At 43.5% G+C, this 21,534-nt stretch overlaps 1 protein-coding gene across 1 annotated transcript; it reads right to left on the bottom strand.

Annotated features, from left to right (window-relative positions):
* Positions 1-2,101: 2,101 nt before the first annotated feature.
* Positions 2,102-19,869, bottom strand: LOC135913104 (mucin-22-like). Its single transcript, XM_065445765.1, has 10 exons — positions 19,713-19,869; positions 18,473-18,561; positions 17,130-17,219; positions 16,495-16,588; positions 13,677-13,732; positions 12,455-12,544; positions 10,295-10,577; positions 8,681-8,724; positions 8,012-8,101; positions 2,102-4,726 (listed from the first exon to the last, which is right to left on the bottom strand). The coding sequence occupies exons 1-10, from the start codon at positions 19,777-19,779 to the stop codon at positions 2,330-2,332; spliced, it is 3,300 nt and encodes a 1,099-aa protein (XP_065301837.1). The 5' UTR covers positions 19,780-19,869; the 3' UTR covers positions 2,102-2,329.
* Positions 19,870-21,534: the final 1,665 nt, after the last annotated feature.

Below are 21,534 nucleotides of genomic sequence, written 5' to 3'. Positions count from 1 at the left end.
GTGGGCAACCTTTTATGCCCAAAAACGTGTTCTTATACGGCACAGCAGCGTAAATGGTGCAAGCAATATCCTCAAGAGAAGTGAAGGAATACGAATGCCAATAATCCAGAAGCACACACGCGAACAAATAATTATCTACATCGATTCTGCTGTGCTTTTAGAGACCGTTTCACTCGCCACAACTGCGTGCACCTGTAAGATATACAACTTGTCGCATGGGGACCTATTGACCATGTGCTTGCAAAACCTTTGCTCCTCCTATCATCGGCGTACCTTCTTATTATACTGGAACGATTTCCTCTGTCAAACATATTGCTTCTGAAAGTTATGCAAGCTGTTTTATTCTTCAGCGATGTGTAGTTAGAGTCCCGCCTGCATGTGCAAATTATTGTGCTCCTGAAGGCTGGCACTGACTTTACATCGAATTACACTAGCGCAACTGCTGTCACGTAAGTAAGCCATATTACAATGTTATTATATTGAACAAATGCTATTTGGCGGTTTCCATCCCACGAAAACTTCCGCAGCAAACGGACGAAAGTTTGTATAAGCTATCGAAGTTTTTTTGACACACATATTTTCACGAATATTTTTCTTTCGCCTTTGTCGATTCGCTAATGCCACATATATTGTAGCGATCTATTAGCCACCAAATGTGTTGGTTATTTCTTTGTCATAAAGGTTTGCGGAACAAGGCTTCCACCTTTCCTATCTTGGAAATACTGGCCAGACATAGCGGTGACAATGATGATCTTAGCCTAGAGGAAGCGTATATTTCACGAAATCCCTAACATGCAACCTTAAGCAGCCCACAATGTGAACATTGTCAAATGCTTCTGTAATGCCAACTTTCTATTATGCTACCGATCGATAATATAAAAGCGGCTTTTCCCTCAGTCATTCTATCATATGATACTTTGAAAACTGTTGGTGTGTACAGAGAAACATCTATCTGCGTTGTCGGCGCTTTGAAGAAACGTACGACTGATATGCTGAATGGCTGAAAGCCTAAGGTGGCAGAGAAAGTTAGGTCAGGAATATATTGAACGCGTCACAAGACGTTTCTAACACTAAAAAGCACACGCGGCTTATCCAAATGGCGCAGTGGCAGTGAGTTTCTACGAAGCACTCAGAACGCAAATGAAGAATTTGCCATACTTCAAGTGGTGTGAACTAAGCGGCTGGCTCTAGCTGTGGGCAAGGCGCAGACAAAGAGTCGGCTGACTGCGGACGCTATGTCTACGCCTGTGTGGGTGCCCACCGGCTCACATGAGAAATGTCATGCAGGTCTCTGTTCAATGTACACTTCAACATCGTTCTGATAAGGTGGGTTATAAATAAACGACGGATATAACGAAGTAAATATTTCAACTCCCCACAGACATCCCCGTATTCAAAACGCCCTTTTACTGAAGTAAAATTGTACCTGATTGTATCGGGCTTAGTGTTACACTGGCGGAAATACTAAAGAGGGAGCATGCAGGAAGAGAAAGTGGACGTACGTGGCAGAAACTTCTTGTTCTTAAATGTTCATTCTTTAGTTCTTCCGGCAATTTAAAACTAAGCGCAATACAATTATGAACATCTACGAACGAGCCCCGTTGACTGCTTTAGAAGAAGTTGTTCCGTCAAAAGATACAACGAACCAGGTTACAGTGTAAAACCAAATAGGTCACAGTTTTGCCCGAAAGGCGAAGCATCGATTGCGATAGCGCATTGCTGGTCAGCTGGAGGAAATAGGAATATCAGGTTTAACTCCCGTATAAACTTGTAAAGGTTGGTATGCTAACTGAATTACCAAGCACGGCGTCAAGCGCAGACAACCAAACATGAACACCTCTGGCGCGATTACCGCATAAACTGGCTCTCAACACGCTGGAGTGAGGAAGCCTTTGTCGATGCCGAGAAACTGACCAACATAATGCATAGGTAGGCTTGTTTTGCAGAAGCCTGCTTGAGTGTGAAATTTCTTCGTCAAACACGAGCAGACCGTGCTATGAATGAGCAGACCATGCGCGTACTTTGAATATGACGTTGGAAACCATGTCTGACCTACCTCTTGGATTCGTTGTTCATTATTCAACAAGTGAGGCACATGGAATTATTACCATTCAGACCTTTATTCCAGTCACGCATTTTTACGAAACAAATAGGCTTGAGCTTTTATTCAGTGTACACAAACAACGACACTAAACGCAATTGATTTTGCTGCAAGTTCCCGATGGGTGCGTAGGGAATGGTTTTAGTCTTGGTGTACCTCCAATGTAGCACCGATTCCAAATGGCCCTTACGTGAGATTTTCAGACTCATAGCTCAGTGTACTGGTAATTTAGAGCAAGGTGGTAGCCTGCTCCTCTGTGCTAGGTGCCGTAACGGAGTCCTTTGAAGAAGACGCTGTTTTTTGTACGAAATCAGTAATGACTATCGATGGTCGGCTGCTTACGGAGTCACTGGCTGCCGCGTCTTCGTTGGATTGAACGCTGGTCTCACTGGGAGAGGGAACTTCTGATTGCGCCTGGCTAGACTTGTTAGCTCCCTCGAATTGCGATGCGGGCAATGTCTCCACAGATGAGGTTTTCGAGTAGTCAACCACATTGGCGTCAGACTGAGAGTCGTTCGACCCAATTGGACGAACAATTTCCTTGTGAGTAATAGTAGTTATAACCTTTACAGTGGCTGACTCAGCAGCAGCAGTCGTGGCCTCATAGGCTTCATTTGCAACGGCAACAGAGCTTACTTCAGTGGCATCCTGCAGAGCCTGAGACGCTTCTTCGGCGGAACTTGTCGCACTAGCTGTAGGGTCATCCGATATCGGGACAGCTGCGCCCGCGTGGTCCGGGTTACCACTTACGCTTTCGCTGGATTCAGTCACGACAGAACCTCTGGGATCAGATGCACTTGTTTTGTCAACCTCTGAAAGAGGCAATGTCTCCACGGATGTGGTTCGCTTCGTCTCGACTGAAGTTCCTTCAGGTTGGCTAGCGTCTCCGTCTATCGGCCGAGTGATCTCCTTTTGAGTAATAGTTGTGATAATTTTGACAGTTGCTGATTCGTCCTCGACCGTCGTTCCTTCAGTGGTATCATCACTAACTGGAGCTGCTTTAGTTTCGGGTGATTCAGTCACAATCTCTTCTGGTTGGGCTGCTTCAACGCCTAAAGCCGTTGTGGCCACAACTTCAGGTTCACTGACAAGGACACTATCTGTAGAGCTAGCTGCGACTCCTGTATTCGTTTCGTCTGGAGCTACGCCAGGATTATCGCTGGACACTGAAACCACGGATTCTGCTGTGGTAGATGCAACCGTTTCGTTGAGTTGTGATACGGGCAGTGTTTCCACGTAGGTACTATGAGTCGAGTCAACCACAGTATCGTCTGACTGGTCAGCATCTGGCCCTACGGGACGGACGATTTCTTCGCGAGTGACAGCTGTCACAATTTTCGCAGTCGCTGTTTCCTCCACAACTGTAGTTGCTTCCGTGGCCCCGCTTGTGGTTGCCAAAGTCACGCCTTCAGCCACTTCCTGTTGAATACCAGAAATTACGGCATGCGAAGTCACTGTTGCATGTTCTACGTCAGCTGGTTGGCTAGACACAACTTCTGTCACTGCGCGATCTCCATCTTCATCTTCGTTAGTTGGAGTAGTACTAGGACTTTCCTTAGTGGCTTCCGTTACGTCAACTGTGACTTCTTTCTCAGGATGGTGTGTCTTAGTAACTTCTTCTAAAACACCTTCAGTTACGGCTGACGTCGAGCTTTCTGTCTTAAGCTCCGTCTCGGTGGGTGAACTTGCATCGTCAGCATCAACGCCTCCTTCTGAAGCAGCTTGCAAACCTGTGGTCGTGATGGACGGCTGACTTGTCTGTGGGTCTTCTGTTTCCGATTTAACGTCGTCGTCAGCGCTACCTTCTGATGCTGACTGAGTAGACAGGTGTACAGTGACGGCATCAGTTGCTGAAGCTACAGTTACAGTTTCCTCAGTACTACTGCTCGGTGTAATTGTCGCTTCGTCACCGGCGATTTTGGATGTAGACAGTTCTTCGATGTTACCAGACCCTTCCTCGTCCTCACCGGTAATTTGTCCAGCTGCAGTGGTCTGTTGCTCTCCTTCACCTTCTATTTCACTTTGCGTTGTCACTTCAGCGCCTGGCGGTGTTCCAGCATGCTCAGTTCCTGCAAAATATGTTGCATCTTCTGGTGCAGCCGTGCCTTTAGGCAACGAATCAGTGGTTGTCTGGTCCTGAGTAATCGTCACTTCCTCTACCGAGTGACCTCTGTTGTTCTCAGTGGTTCCATATACTGCTGTCTCCGCAGTTGATGCTGGTTCGCTCACGTTATTTTCGGTGCGGGCTTCATCATCTGCTCCTAGTGCTGAGTTCGCTGTTGTGGCCTCCTCATCAGAGGAGCTTGCCTGCTGTTCGGTTGTCACAAACTCTGAATTCACAGTAGTGCTTTCAGTTGCACTCACTGAGGTGCCCTGGTCAGCGTTCGTGTAACCACCTTCTTGAACTGCACTGGTTGTGGATGGTGATAGGGTTTCTACACCTTCCGTGTCTGCTGCCTGCTGAGTTGTAGGTTGTTCCCCTGCTTCAGGGGCAGTAACGGCGTCTCCATTTGTGGTTGTAGGGACGGTAGTAGTACTATCTTGCTGTAGTGTTGTTGCTGCTGTGGTAAGAATAACGGGCTTGCACTTGCCGTCAAAGCACACGCCTTCTAGAGTCTTCTTTCTCTGCAAATGTCAAAAAATTGACGTTTACTTTATTAGCCACTATGACGAAATAAATAACCAGTAAAACTTTAGCTCATCTCAATATGTCGTGAACGTGGAATGTTCCACCTAAAATGATGGTTAATATCAAGCCAAATATTTTAGAGAGTTGATGCAGTGCTAACTGAATCTTTGTTACTTCCTCGCAAAAATATATATCATGTATAAGAGCCAGCGCACTTGTCCCGCAGACCCACCGATCATATTTCAAGAATCACTGACTCCGTTCACCATTCTCATTGTGCTTTGAGTGTAGCTTGCTTTTGAGGTCACAGGTTCGCCCAATAAAAGTTAGTTTCGTCCTTCACAGTTTTGTGACTGTCTTCTTCATCGTCATTACAATGTGATACCATTCTAAGTTCTGCTTGGGATTGATGCATGTACTAGTAAATGTAGTGGTACGGGTGACAACTTTTTAATATCGCACATGAGAAGCCCTCCTAGAACGACACAAATGCGGAAGGCAAAATATATGATGAATAAATGAAGCCCAATTATTCGTTATTGGTAAACAATATGAACGTGCTGGAATTAAGAAAATGCATATTCGCACACCTGAAAGCAAACCTGCCATCCTGCGAACTTAAAGATTCCTAAAAATCCCGCAAACCAGAGTAAAGGGCTAGCACACATCTTAAAGAACTTTAATCTGAGCACGTAATTTCTGTGGCGTGCACATACCTACCAACTTGTAAATTTGAATATTCGTAGACATGTCGAAGGCGTGGGGGCAGTTGCGCGCCTTTTGATAGACTTTGCGCTGGGCGTACACCTTATGTGACATACATACGCACCTCTTTGCAGATTCATCGTAGCAAATTTGTGGCAGCAGAGACTGACAAGAGAAACATTGTTTTTTGGTCACAGTGATTTTTAAGTGACTTTCCTGACACTGAATTTGCCTATTTAAGAAAATTTTCTCAGTAAACTTGTACGAATGAATTAAGTAGCTATATTGTATGTTGCATATTTCGCGGCCACAGGAGGCGGTGCAAGTACCATCACAATTTCTTTTTACGCTAACTTTTTGGAAACTCGCACCAACGTACCTTTTTAGAGCTTTAAAACATTTTTCACGAAATGAATTTATCCTTCGTAAAACGTGACATAACATTAGTAATATCGCAGAAGATGCCCAAATTCCTAAATGTTACCGAAAATTCGGAACTTACAAGATGTGCCCCAAAGTTATCATTTTCATTTTTCGATATTGCGAAGGATTTCTTATTTATTACGTTCCGCACTATATCTAGGCCGGAATATAACTTTTGAAATAGGCAAGTGTATCAAAAAAAAGTGTACACATGCCCAAACTTTGAGAAACGGGCTACTGGAAATTTTCGAGAAGTGCATACGTAGTGAGATATCGCCTAACGATTCATAAGTAAGTATGTCGGCTGAAATGGCGGCAGAGCAGAAAATTGCGCAAGTCGCTCAATTTTATTGCGTAGGATTTCCTAAAATCGAGTGCGAGCGCATATAACGTTACCCTGCATTTCAATATTCTTGTTTCATTTTTTTTTATTTTCAACGTACAGCATTCCTGATAACAAATATTTCGAGAGCGTGTATGACAATGAAAGCCCTGGATCTTCTAAGTGTACCGACAGGCTTTGATCTCGCCACCGAGGAACGTGATTGGAAGGCCACTTCAACGCACACCCTGGTTTCGGTCACCATCACCTGGTAGAAGACACATGCCTCCCGCGCAGTTTTTGGTTCTCAACCGCGGCTCGTCTTTGCACCAGCGCGTGCCCTTTCGAATGTTACGGCTTTGTATAACAATAACAAATATCGCAGTTGCCGTGTTCTTCTAAATTTGTTTGTGCGAAAGGAAATGGAAAGGGGGGAACGGCTTTAGGTCACCAAACTCCTGGATCGGGTCGAGAACATATATTTTTTTCTCTTGCAACAAACCACGAGATTCTGCCACCAGTTGTCCCTACTGTTTAGAATATCGGTGGCCTTTACACCACACAGGATATCAGCGCCATATAAATGCGAAAATCGTCATGATTTGCCGTACCAGACGCAAGAGTGGAAGCACTCAATTGCGGGCGCTCTCTCCTGTACCCTTGCCTTCACAAGTGCACACTCTCTTTCATTTGTTTTCTGCGAAGTCTCATTGTTGAGACGAATTGCTGATGGCACCTCGCATGTGCTTATTCATTGTCATTTGTCCTTTACAGCTGAAATCTGTCGCCCATGCACAACCACGATAAAACAAAAAAACTAATAAAAACTTCGTCGCAGTTTACACATTTCAGACCTGCACATATTCTGCGTAGCACGGTAATGGTTTCGTTTCTTTTTTGTAAAATGACCACATACCTCTGGCATGGCATGATCTGCTGAAATAAACGGCATGTAGCAGTGAATACTCGAGCTGGAGTATCCTTTGCTCACTTGCTTGTACTGCCGCATATCTCCGCGGCACGCGGCGTTCTACTAGGGTGCCCTCATGCCTTGCGGTGTGTCGCTTGTGCTACATTTAAACAAATTCCTCAGCCTGTAGTGGCTGTATGCGAATATTTTTGTGCTTCTATTTGTTGCTGCTAGTTATAGTACTGTGCACAAGGACAAGGCTTTGTTTTCGGGAAGGCGATCTGCTCAAGGTCCGCATTCCGACAGCGGCTGTGTTTAAAAGAGCTTGCGTACTTCGCGCTAGGCACAGATTAACAAAAACCAACTGGTTGTAATATGTCAGTTACTTACTAGTACGTGCGTCTTAATTACGCTTCCGCGGGTAAACGCTAAACGATCAAGTGTGCTCCAGTCAACGAAGGTACGCTGTATGAGCCGCAAAACAATCTAACCTTGTCAAAATCCTCTGGGAAGTCAATTCAGTTTTTTTTTATGAGTGACGTTATTTTGTCACTAGTGACAGTTGATGCCTTTTGCATAGTAGCACTGCGAAAGCAACTAGAGGCATTTTATTTCCCCAGAATATATCTCGAGGGCTAGCAGTACAGTGAGATAAAGATTGTCGCTAAACAATCAAAAGATAACTCTCGAAAGCAGCCGAACCAATTTGTCTAACAAATAAGATCTGGAATACCTAGAACACATTATTGATAAAGGAAGAATTTGATTTCGCACTGGTGTTTGGGAAAGTCACCTGAAGCATTGACTGGCATTCGAATACTGAATGGGCATTTTGGCGTCAAAATTTGCCGATGAGATTGCTAACTTCATTTGTAGTCGCCTTGTCTCATGGCGCATCTAAAAAAATGAAGCTTGCCTTACCCAGCATGGTGTTCCATCCTCTTCAAAGCCAATGCCGAAGGAAGGGTAGCCTCGACAGAGAAAGCGGCACTTAGCCACATGTCCATTGCTCTAGTAAATAAGAGAAAAAAAACATTGTATTTGTTTTTAAGGATAATTTCGCGTTTACGACACGTACATTAACATACTTTATTGGACAAAAATTAGCATTTCCTATAGATTCCTTAAATTTGTACTGATAATTTTATTATGATGTACAAAATTGCTGATCTTTCCTTCAGTACACTTTTGGTCATTAAAACATGTAAGGAACCAAACCTCTGCTTTCTTTAATGTCATTGAAAAAGTAACAAAAACTTTGTTCGCGAATGTACCCGTTCCATGTTTACAGGCATGCATCTGAAATGGCAGAGTCCACGGAATTGATGGCCATGCGCCAGGAGCATTACCCGAAAAGCGCTTAATGTTGCATTGTGCACTTTCTAGGTCAATGAATCGCGCTGCATCACTGACCATAAATAGAATGCCACAAGTGATTCCTCTTCGGCCCTGGAACAGTTCCAATTTTCTATCGCTGCAAATGTTTACAGTCGCCAGAGGGGAATGTTCCATCCATACCAAGCATTTACCATTCGTTACAATTTTAAAACTTGGAAACATTGGTAATTTTTGAGTATCAATCCCACTTACCACTCTAGCCGGGTAAGCCCTGTCACACTTCACACCGACGAAACCTGCAGAGGAAAGGACATTGTTATACAAGAGGCCACAAAGTCGCTCAGGAATATGTAACTACTATGGTTATTTCCTAAGCGGCACTGTCAAGTGGCAGGGTGTTGGAATAGTTGCATTCGACACGCCGCTGATGATGACCCGAAGAATTTTAAGAACTCCTTAACTATACTAACGAGCACCTTTAGCACCAGAAATACGAGTGCAGAGGCAAGAGTTTACCAGTGTCATCCTATGTGTTCGTTACGTTAGCGGCTGTCCGAGTCTCAAAGCACCCTGCCGTCAGTACACATATTCCTCCGCATCTTCCTTCATGCCATCTCTTAAACTTAAAGATTCCTAAAAATCCCGCAAACCAAAGTAAAGGGCTAGCACACATCTTAAAGAACTTTAATCTGAGCACGTACTTTCTGTGGCGTGCACATACCTACCAACTTGTAAATTTGAATATTCGTAGACATGTCGAAGGCGTGGGGGCAGTTGCGCGCCTTTTGATAGACTTTGCGCTGGGCGTACACCTTATGTGACATACATACGCACCTCTTTGCAGATTCATCGTAGCAAATTTGTGGCAGCAGAGACTGACAAGAGAAACATTGTTTTTTGGTCACAGTGATTTTTAAGTGACTTTCCTGACACTGAATTTGCCTATTTAAGAAAATTTTCTCAGTAACCTTGTACGAACGAATTAAGTAGCTATATTGTATGTTGCATATTTCGCGGCCACAGGAGGCGGTGCAAGAACCATCACAATTTCTTTTTACGCTAACGTTTTGGAAACTCGCACCAACGTACCTTTTTAGAGCTTTAAAACATTTTTCATGACATGAATTTATCCTTCGTAAAACGTGACATAACATTAGTAATATCGCAGAAGATGCCCAAATTCCTAAATGTTACCGAAAATTCGGAACTTACAAGATGTGCCCTAAAGTTATCATTAGCACCTTTAGCACCAGAAATACGAGTGCAGAGGCAAGAGTTTACCAGTGTCATCCTATGTGTTCGTTACGTTAGCGGCTGTCCGAGTCTCAAAGCACCTTGCCGTCAGTACATATATTCCTCCGCATCTTCCTTCATACCATCTCTCCAAGGCTGTTTTTGTTTTGAAATACCAAATACCTGACATTTGCGACAGCAGAGAAATGACCAGCAGCGCGGGTTTCTTGTAGTGCCAAATTGACAGAAACGAATCACCAAGACGTTCCTAAACCGTATTTTGACCGTATGTTCAACCTTGCCCTTAATGGGCCAGAAACTTATGTTTACTGTAACTAGGTGACAAAAGCTATGGTAGGTTACGGTAATACCATTTAATTATAACTTTGCATTTCTGGACAATGACTGCTGCAAGGTTCAGGTACGTATCTGAGGCCAGAATGCACTGATGAACTGAATGCTCTCGAGGAAGTAAATATAGCTAGAGCTTTTGCAGACGTCACGTTTGCCGATGTTTATTCGGCTGCTTCGAACTAACTTCATTGAAAAACAAGCCTCGGGAATTATGACATTTAAAGTTACCCCTAATTTTATTGTGCAGGCGCGCGTTAACACATCGCAGAGAAGACACACCTGGTCGCCAAGGTGGCCTGGCCGCGGGAGCAGCCGTCGCCGGTGCTTGTGTAGAAGCTGCAGTCACTGCTGCTGTGGGTTCGCTGGTTTGCACTAGAGCAGCATCATCTTCGGTTGCTTGTGCCGTAACCGCCGGTACCGCGGGAGCTGCGGAAGAAGCGACTGGAAGCTGTGGTGTTGTCGATTGCTCTGTAGACGGTGTTTGTGCTGCCGTCGGTGCCGCGGTAGGTTCAGCGGCCTTGCACATGCCTTGGTCGCAATAGCCAACACTTCCTCCCCATGCCTGCGTGTTGCCGCAAAGGATGGTAAGGAGAAATATATAAATGAACTATTGGCAGGGAAAACACAGTGTGAAAGCAATGACTTGCAGTAGCAATTTCAACACTCTGGTATCTGGCGCTGCTGAGTTGCAGGTACTTGTTCGTCTAGTGCCGCTTCGCGTGCACATAAGTGAATATATGCTAAGAAAGAGCAAATACGCCCCTAAAGCAGCCATATTTTTGCGGCTGGCGGTCCGTCGATACCAAAAAATTACGAGTAGGTTTGAGCTCCCGTTCAAGCTGATTTTCATATCTTCTATTGGTGTTGCGCTTCGGGGAAATAAAATCGTATAGCGGTTTGTGAACCAGTTGGAGGAATCGTGAAGACAAGCCGGTACCGTTAATTTGTAGTAATATGTTCTCTGTTGAGAATAAACTATAGTTGTAAATGAGCGTTTGTGGTGTGCCAGCCTCCCTTCCATTAAGGTCAGCGCTTATTAAGAGCACCGCGGTTTACCTGAGCTGCTGGAATGGCAGGCGGGTTACTAGATATCGTGCTCAATCTATACAAGCTTGGGTAGTTTCAAAACCGCCCAAACTAACAACTAACAACCAAATATGTATTCTTTCATGAAGCTTAGGTAAGCACTACGTTGAAACGAGAACCAGAAAATACGTGAAAGGAGCATGTATGTAAGTGAAGATGTGACCCCCTACGATAAGAATGACAATCCCTTCTGAAGAAGTGAAATTGAAGAAACACAAAAGCATTGCCACGCTTCTGGATCTAGAAGTCTTCGCAGCGTCTGAAGCGGAACATTGTAAAAGCGTGGATCGAAGAAGCCCTTAGCAGGTATTGTGGTCACCAAGTGGCAACAAGCGTCACATCCCAAGTAGAAAGGCTAAATCAGTTAGGGTGCCCCTTAAAGCTTTCGACGAACGACGCTGATTGTCTACTGGTTGATGTCAAGATCAAGAATCTGGGAGCCGCCCAACCTGATAGTCCCTGGTTGAAAAAGTTTGCCGTAATTCCGTATACGCACAATATATCCCACAATCTGAAGAAGGTTCTTAACAGGAGAGGCGTTAGGTTGTCATTCACTCCCCTAAATACCATTCGTAGTCTGTGTCAAAAGATTATTAGCGAGACCGGCGATGAAATAAGTTGCCGAAAAGAAATCGTAGACACTTTATTAAGTGCTGTTATTAAGCTGTTAACCGAATTCCTCTTTCTTGCGGGCGTTTTTATGTCAAACAAGTGGGGCGCTGAATGCATGAATGACCTCATGAACGAACACTCAGACAGGGTCAGTAAGCAAGAAAGAAATAGGCACCTATTATTGCCTTGTTCTGAATGTGGCTGGGAGTCCCTTTTTATAGATTAGGCCATAATGCCAAATTATCATGATGAGTGCGAACGACTAATATCCGAAGCCTTCCACATCCAGAAGAGTGGTGATGCTTGTGTACGTTTTCCTACAATGCTACTCCTTCCAATGGGTAACTCATTTACATCAGAGCGATTACCTGCTTTTTTCTTCCACGAATGTTCCATTCATGTGTTTTCTGGCTTTTCTCGCAGTGTGGTACCTATGTTTTTGCTGCGTGAAAAATAAATATTTGGTTGTGAATCGACGCGGTTGCTGGTCCCTTTCCCGCGACTTATGTTGCGCTGTTTCGGCTCAACTAATCAACCATATAGCCACAATGCGTACGCTTCTGCAGTCAAACCTGGATTAAGAGCACGCGTGTCTTAGTAGAGGTGGATGTCCACATCATGCACTAGATCAGACTCTTATGTCTAAAAATTATTTAATTACTAGCAAATTTAAAAGAAAGCCAGGTAATGTGGGATGTGTTGACAGGTTTACGCAAGGACGATAAAAATGATTTCTTTTACCAAGCATGGTGTTCCGTTATCTTCATTTGCCAAGAAAGAGTTCCTCCTTTGCTTGCACACGAACTGGCAGGACCGAACAACACCGCCAATCTGCACAAATCAAAATTAAAATGCAACTTTCACAGCAATAATTGAACGTAAAGCTTGTTTAAACACTGATGTTAATGATGAAGCAAGTAACGTTCTTTTCACATGATTTGCTTTAAAAAAGAACGGCAATGACAACATGCACGTAGCGCTAGTTCGATTTTGTGACGTTAGTTGAAATCCTTGAGGTGAATGGGAAGTGCAAGCTCCTGTTGTTTGCAATATTCTGTAGGTTGCAATCACATGGAACATGCCGGAAAGTCTGTACGAAGCGTTCTTGTGAGGCTTTTTGCACGCTACACGAGTCGGAGAACTGGATATGTATGGAGTGTAGATTCTAACGTCAAAGAGGAAACCAGCAGAGCACTACAGTACTTTATAAAGACCAATTTACTGCACTACAGCCCTTAAATAGGCTTAGAGCCCGCAGATGACATTCTATGACATTATTCCCCTCTACTCCTATTGTAAGGTACTGAACTAGGTGCACCCTGTGAAGGCCCACCTACTTTTTTATGCTTCTTTCTCTTTTGTTAAAGAGGCTTCGCGCAAAGAGGTGGAGTATAGTCTCGCTTAACAGCTATCATGAGCAATATTGTCACATTGTAGTCAAGGCAGAAAACCAGACAGTAGTACCACTCTGAGTCATGAAAACTAACTTCTTAGTTATTGCGCGAAGTTATGCCCAGAATAGAAAGACGCAAGCAGAATGGCAGAGGCGACCGCGGGAGTCGATTGGCGAAATCATATCTACGGGGTCAGTGGCGTCGACTCTTTCCACAGGACTCTGAGTAGAGTGTGCCACAATCGCTGTTCCTCACTCGCATGCCTTCAAAAATGTGCAACACAACTCACGTGGAGCATGCAGCTTAATTACAAGCTTTGGCGAAATGGAATTGGCGGAAACCATCGAGATGTTCCTATACACAGGGGCGCGCCTTGTACCAAGCGATAACCTTATTAGCTGATAGCAGGTGAAAGAGCCGTTACAGGAAATATGATAAACAGTGTGCGCGTGTCAATACGATTATCAACGTGGTGCGATCTTAATAGCTTGCTGGAAGAGTACACTGCTGTGAAGTGCTTATATAGGCGTTCAGATTTAGATATATATGTGGCATTGCACTGTACTCACCTTTACTCTTTCCCGCCAGTTTCTACACATCAGAAAACGCACGGGGTCTTGGCGTCCTGTAAGAGCAAACGAATCAGAACAAGCGCATCAGTGAATTGCGCACACGGGCGCAATTCAGGGGACGTAAGCGCAATATTTTGAGTACCTCATCTTTCGAGTCTATATTTTCGCTGCCGGAATTAAGAATACAAGAAGACCGCTGACGCTGATCGCTGACGCAAAAATCGCTGATGCTGACAAGAAATTGAGATACAAAAATGTACGGCTATGATGACAAGCCACATTTTCATTCAGGCTGCTAAGCTTAATGTCTTACGCCCTGTATTCTAAAACAATTCGTGATTCTTTTTTGTTCCTTCACTCTACTGAGCTGAGCACTGCACCGCCCCTGAACAGAAAAATACGCTACGCTTCTCTAAAATTTCGCTGGTGTCTCATCGAAGCGAAGTTATCAGTTTGGCTAATGGGTGGCGCTGCCATTCACCTTTATTTATTTTTTTTCGAGCTTGGTTGCTGAGTGAAGGAAGGTTCGAGAGTATTGGGTAAAAATAGAGAGAGCGACAACAGGGAAAGGAAAAACAGGGAGGTTAGCCAGTGTAAATACCGGCTGGGTACCGTTTGTGGGTAAAAGTAAATCATTACTGCAAGTAAGGTGCCAAAGCTGTCTTTATAAAGCTAACCAATGTGGAAGTCCTACATTGTGACAGTCGATTCTGAGGGAGGCGGTCGACCGACAAAGTCAGAATCTTTCATCAGGAAACATTTGCTTTCTGAGAAGGTAGTTCTAGCTGTTTAATACTGAGTATAAGTAGTCAGTGGAGACAATGTTTCATTACGCAGCCAAATTTCCCTATAATCGAGCTGGCTTGACTTCGAGTATATCTATACGGCACTATTAAGGACAGCTGAAGAGAATGACGTTTAGATTAGGTGACCTGTATAATGTACAAAAATTAAACGTACATGCTGTCGACAGATTTGTAATACCGTTTTCTAGTAAACTGATGGTTTATATGTCATTTATTGAGTATAAAAAAAAAGGAAATGACCCAAAAAATGACAGACATAGTTTACAGGATGAAACTGCTGCGAAGCTATTTGTAGGAAGTGAACGAAAACTAAATGAGCGCATGTAAGATGTTTACAAGTACCGGCAGCTCCAACCACGCTAGCCGCTACTGCCTAAATAGTTTGAACGGAGGAGTTGCAGAGAGCCCAAGGTCAATGCTATTTTGCCTAACTTTCAATGGATAAGTCGTCACAGGGCCATAAGCGCCAAGAAGACGCTTAGAATGAATTTGAACGCATCCGGCAACATCGTCACCTAACAGCACCCAAGCGTTGCCGGTAGCGAGCTATGTGCGGTGACCCCTTTATTAATATCACAGTGCAAAAATCGCGACCTTCATTAAGTTCAAGTGAAAAAAATGGCACGCGCATTCATCTTGAAAAGAGGTAGTTTTTTTGTACAGTCATTTTTATAACCCCGTGGATGCTTATCTTATATCTTAGGCAATGCGACAGAACACATCTTTCCTATACCTGTACCAAAGTGTGCTTTACTAATGATAATAATAATAATAATATTTGGGGTTTTACGTGCCAAAACCACTTTCTGATTATGAGGCACGCCGTAGTGGAGGTCTCCGGAAATTTTCACCACCTGGGGTTCTTTAACGTGCACCTAAATCTAAGCACACGGGTGTTTTCGCATTTCGCCCCCATCGAAATGCGGCCGCCGTGGCCGGGATTCGATCCCGCGACCTCGTGCTCAGCAGCCCAACACCATAGCCACTGAGCAACCACGGCGGGTTTACTAATGATAACTGGTAGTTTTGGCTGCGTTGATGAGGAAAAAATTTTAGCAATGTGAGCTACTTCTATAAGCAAGCCTCGTATCATCCTATCTTCTGTGCTAAATAATTTTCATGCAGTTAATCTGTTTCGCGTTCCTCGTATCTACCAAAACTAACATGTGTGTAAATCTGAGAACAGCAAGTGATGCAGCGCAAGCTGTACAATGCAAACGCATTATGCTTGACATGACCTTGTCACTTTAATTTTCAGGACCAAATATCTTGAGCTTCACTGTGTTTAAAATTGACAATGCAGCGCAATCCTCTTCAATACCACCAGGAAGAAACGTTTGCGTGAAACCCGTACTTATTTCGTAATACAATCAAATAGGCGTCTCTATCTTCACGATCATAACACCTGAATAGGGGCTGCTTGTTGCATGTCGTTCAAGTATGCTTTGGCAAAATGCGATATTGAGATGTTCCTCCATGTAAAGACCGGAAATGCAGCTTGCCTGCTTCATAAGAACACATAACACTGAGGTGTCATGAACACAAATAATTTGTTTCGGCCGCATTAACAAAAAAAATTATTTGATTTGTTACGGCCACTGCTGATGACTCTGCAAACTTTCGCACTCGATTTCCAATATAACTTAATCGACGTAGATTCGTGACACAATGTATCTTTTACGATTTCGTTGCTTTAAATTTCATAAGTAAGCTTTCATTGCACGGTATGTCGCTGGTGAAGTAATTTCCACTATCTATATACGTCAGTCTTTTTTCTTTGAAGTCACAAGTTCCTCATGTGTTGTGCACAGTAGTTTTTAGGGAAAGAAAGCCTGACAACCTTAACCATCATGCGAAGTTTACTCTTTAATGAGGACCACAAAAAAAAAATTCGACCTTATAGCTGTGGTCGTGCCATCTTGATCGGACGTTGCAAAACATGTTAGCCTCAAAAATGTCTTTTTTTTAGAGCATGCTAGGGTGAGTTTCTAAGCTGATCTAATAATTACCTTCTACGTTGTTGTCTTCGTCTCTTTGCACTGTTGGCGCCAGGTACTGCCGTTGGCAGCGGCCTCTGAAGCAGAAGCCTTGTCGCCACCCGGACTGTATTGATGAGAAAACAAAATATTACGTGCTATAACATATCAGAATGATATTTTCGAACTGTGCCGCCAAGAACAAATAGACTATAACGTGTCCCTGAGTACTGCTGCCAACAAAAACTAGAACGTCGCACTCTTGCAGAACTATGCGATGATGGGTACACTTAAAACACAAAAAAAGCCGTGAATGAATGCAACATCACGACATCGAGCGGGGAAACGCAGTGTAGTAATTTGTGAAACAAAGATTTTCTAACGCCATCTGATTTAGGAATATAACGCTTTTATCCCAGCAAACAGATGGGGACCATATCAAGCATTTGGAAAATACCGACAAGTGTAGTTTTTCTTTCATTTCACTTAACCATTTACTTTGGCAAACTAGCTCCAATTGGTAGTAAAGCAACCGGCATTCATTTCACGCCTAAAAGACGATAGCTGATGACCCGTACATCGGTCTTTGAGGCAGCCACTTGTGATACTTTCAGCATCGTTTGACGTGTGTTTCCCGGAGTTGTAGGAGCATAAGAAACGTATCTCACCAGTTGGCATGGTGTGCCGTCTTCCTCGTTTCCGTACCGGACAGGCCAGCCTTGGCAGGGGTACCGGCAGCTTGTCCTTACGGCGCTGGCCTGGCGAAATAAGCGTGCCACGCAATTGGTGGCTTATTTTCGGAAAATGTCTCAGGACTATGGAAAACAAGTATGTGTGCGACAGGACAAATAGTTATACGACAGGAAAGGTGGGAAATTTTGAAGATTGCATATGTACTATAACTATTGCCGGTAATGCAGTCATTTAGGGACAGCAGTAAAACTAGTCGGTAAAAACCACACAAGGTTGCCGACAATTGAATAACAAGGAAACAGGGAAATTTAAGTGTTATGTTTCTTTATATATAAATATAATAAAACGAAGAAAACTGAAAGTGAACGACACTATTGCTTTCCACACGTCATAGTGAAACTTGCATCTTCCGCATAATGCGAGCTGCGCTTCAAGTGTCTAGCTACCGCGCAATCATGATACAGCATAGTCTCACGGATAGGTGTGAAGGCGTATACGAGGTTAGCCTGGGAGTGTTAGCCGGTGTTGCCGGCGACCATTGAGATAGACGTGAAGCGATTTTTTTTTCATTTTTCAGGTGGAATCGAGACAGGGATAGGGCGATAAATGAGAGGCGAAAGGCGGGGAAGTTAACCGGAATGAAAATATACAGTTTGGTACCCTGCATTGGATGGTGCTTGGCGTGTTTATATTGAAACGGAATCAAGCGTCACAATAAGAAGGTTCTATCAGCGGGACAAGGATGTTACATTAACGCCGTCGAAGGGTCACTTGGTACTTCTAACTTGAAAAATTTGAAATAGAAATGATTTCATATTATCAGAGCAACTTCATCTAGAGCAACACTTTTATGATAAATACTAGCGCTGTTTGTACATTTGACAATGGGAAGACACCTAACTGCAGTAACAACCACTCATAAGAAGGCCGGTTAAGTACAAGTGCTGTTCCACTGGTGCGTTTCCTCCCACCTCCCACGTAGACGAAATAGCGCGACGATCGGCACTTCATATTTGCAGTCACTGGGGTCGCTCGGTTCTGAATGATGGATGCTATGAAGCTAATAAAATTGAGCGAAATATATCCTTGCACGATACCGGCGTTGAAAGCGTAAAGTTTATTGACCGATATCAGCTCAAAACTGGCTGTCTATATAAACTATATAAACTACATACTCAGACTTCTTTAGCAAAACCTTAACCATAGTTTAATCTAAAACTGACTTCGTAGAAGGCTAAAGGAGGGGCTTCCTACTTATTAGCTGTGCAGGCAATTTGACCGAGAATCACACCTGCTGGTGAAGGAAATACGCACTTACCTCATTCACAGGGTAGGCGCGGTCACATACTGCACTGACAGAAGGCTGCCACACTGGTCTCCAACCATAGCCACCCCAGTACTGCTGGCCTAAGATGAAGAAAAATAGAATACCAGTTTGCCTCATAGCAAATACAATCACCTTCAGAAAAAAATTTTGCGTCACTTGGCCTAGCTCACGAAAAAGTCACTCAAGTTTTCTGAATCACTCACACCATTCCCAACTACCTTTTATTTATGTATTGATCTCGAAAATTCATTTTGCGACTACATATGCCCAATTAAAATGTTACCACCTCGTTCTTGCAATGAAATACTTTTTCGGCTTGGCAGTGGCATTTTCGCAAGAACGAACAATACGGTAACGTTTTCCGACCTATGTACAAGAAAGAATAAGTCTACTGAAACCATGTACTCCTGAATCAGGTAGTCAGGTAAAGCTAACATGACACTCTAGTTCATTAACACGCAGTCAAAATGTATAGAATGTCTAAAAACGCCAATTTATTGTATTTGCTCGAGCTATTTACCATGCGCCCAGTTTCACTGCCATTCGGAGGAGGATACCAACTTTATCAAAGAGCTGTACAAACTTATCAGCGCCAGAGCTGTATAGTTTTACTGTTTCACCAAATGAAATTATGTTGTACTCAATATTATCCTTTCACATGAATGTGTCACGATGAAGTTTATGCTTTTAAACAAAAGGAGTATTTTAGAAGATACGTCGTCATTTATGGGAATAAACCACCGCCGAAGTGCATATAACATAATTGAAACTCCGCACAGTTTAGTGTTATGCACTATGGATGGCATTTAAAAAAACAATAACAAGTGAATAGTGAAATAGAGCAAAATCAACGAGCTTCAGTAACACACTTTACGCGTCTTCTAGCCTTCATAGCAAATATGGATAGGGCATAACAAATTCATACACATCGCCACGAAGACGGTAAGTTACCGATCTGACAGCATTTCAACAGCGGCTGTTTAGCATTCCTAGAGGCGAAGGAGGCTCACATTTAGCCTGAACACAAGGCCTCAAATCGGCTTTCTCTGTAAGCTTACAAGGAGGTAGGGTTGAATTTTAGTGAATTGCTATGTGGCTATGGAGCTACTGCTAAGGAACAATACACAACCAAAAGAAGCCCGTTTGCCCTCCCCTACGCATTAAGAACATAGCCCGTGTTCGCGCTACGAATCTCGGAACCTCAACAGTCGTTTACGGCAAACTCACGCACCTTGACATACGGCTGGCAGGCAGATTGCGAGCATCACCGCGCATGCGGCGGCGCTGGTTGCTCCCATTCTTAAGGTCGAGTCGGCGGTGCGTTGTAGCACCTTGCTGTTATCCTTCAAGCTGCCTCGACAAATTCTGTCACACCGCAAAGCGACGCTTTATACGTGCCGGAAGAAGTCGTTAGCGTCCCACGCAGTCCACAGCAATAGCTGTGACGTCGTGGAAGGCAATCCTTATCGACGCTAGCACCGTTCGTCTCTGCGACAGCGACCGTTATCTGCTGCCATTGCGCGCCCAGGGTTCTACGTATATCGCAAGCTACGAGCAAGCGAGCAGCGTCTGCAAGATGACGAGCGTGTCTAGCGCTTGGCAGTATAGGGGGGCGTGTCGACGTCACTATACCATCACCAAGACCCCTAATCATCTCTCCTTCTATCTTAAGGCTGTTTTATGTGCATCCGGCTTGAATATCTGGCATGCAAGAAGGTTGTAATTCAATGTCGAGACAACTTGAAAGCCACAGCATGAAAAAAGGAGGTTCAGGATAGATTTACGTAGCCGATCATAAACAAAGCAAATGTTTGAAATGCTTAACAATGCGCGCTATATGTTATGTGACATGAACATCGGAGGGTGACACTTAAGCGAAAGTACTCGCTGACAGACACCATACACAGAGCCGTGTTCACAGTGTATCTTTTCATACTCATATTCTCTTTGTAAAGCAGAGAAGACCTAAACTTGAATAATCACTCTGATTCTGACCATGAATGATTATTTGAAGCGATGGACATGCAATACTTTGTCGTAAAACAAGCCCCAGTACAAGATTCGATGTAACACGCGACCCATGAATTATTGCACCATTTTTTTTTCATTTTCGTGCAGAAATCAACATCTGCTATCTCTTCTGAGTAAACCCTGCAGTTCAAATTGTGCGGTTACGTTTATTAATTGTCTTACTGCTTAGCATTTTTCTTACAGCTAGACAGTATGTATCATACAAACTCATCCACCTCTCTTCTCCTTCACATTATTAGCTTATTAACACGAATATATACAATAAGGCATCAAGTGACACTTTGCATAGTAGCCATCTAAATATGTCGCTTCGAGGGTAACACGTACTTAAGATTAAAAAAGTATATATAAAAATTCATCTCCCGTGAGTACGAGGGGTCTTTCGCTATAAGCATATATCACATACACAGAAATAAGGACTTGACTTTAGTGATTATTGCGACATCTCGCAAATACGCAGCATTTATTTCTCTAAACCAAATGCCTGTAAATGTTGGAGTATTACAAAGGTAAACGTAATAGTAGGAACCTGACTTATTTGATGCAGCACATGAAGGACAAGGTAGGCGGATGCATGGTCTAAAAAGCCCCCGCAAGGACTGGTTAGGCCGACAGAAATAGGTACTTGTATTGTCTTCTATATTTGCTGTCTTGACGTCCTCATTTACAGACCACTCACCATAATGTTTCTATTATCCAAAGTTATAAATGTCATGTCTCTATCAGCCTTGTTGATCGAATCTAATATAGCGTATCCAAAATAACATACTAAAATATTGTGTTTATTCTCCCAAATTAGCTGAATGCCCTATGGGCTATATACTAAAGCTGTATGGTATGAGGTATACGAGGAAATGTACGTTTCACCATCCGGCGCTCCTTCGCCTCTACCTAAACTACGTACGGGAACATTTCAGCATTTGACTACCTTGAGAACGCCATCGGCAAGCCGCCATTCTAGCCAAAAAGATCGTAATATCAGTCCAACACTACATTTGACGTAAAAAATAGACATCGAAACC

The sequence above is a fragment of the Dermacentor albipictus genome, chromosome 2 (assembly GCF_038994185.2).
Source record: "Dermacentor albipictus isolate Rhodes 1998 colony chromosome 2, USDA_Dalb.pri_finalv2, whole genome shotgun sequence".
Lineage (NCBI taxonomy): Eukaryota > Metazoa > Arthropoda > Arachnida > Ixodida > Ixodidae > Dermacentor > Dermacentor albipictus.
Note: the sequence above shows the minus strand (reverse complement) of the source record. Positions and strands in the feature narration are given on the sequence as shown.

Coding starts and splice junctions, on each gene's coding strand:
- LOC135913104 (XM_065445765.1), bottom strand. CDS start 19,779: ATGGGAGCAACCAGCGCCGCCGCATGCGCGGTGATGCTCGCAATCTGC. Junction 18,562..19,712: donor CCTGCCAGCCGTATGTCAAG/GTGCGTGAGTTT, acceptor TCTTCATCTTAG/GCCAGCAGTACTGGGGTGGC. Junction 8,725..10,294: donor CAGGCCACCTTGGCGACCAG/GTGTGTCTTCTC, acceptor TTTCCTCTGCAG/GTTTCGTCGGTGTGAAGTGT.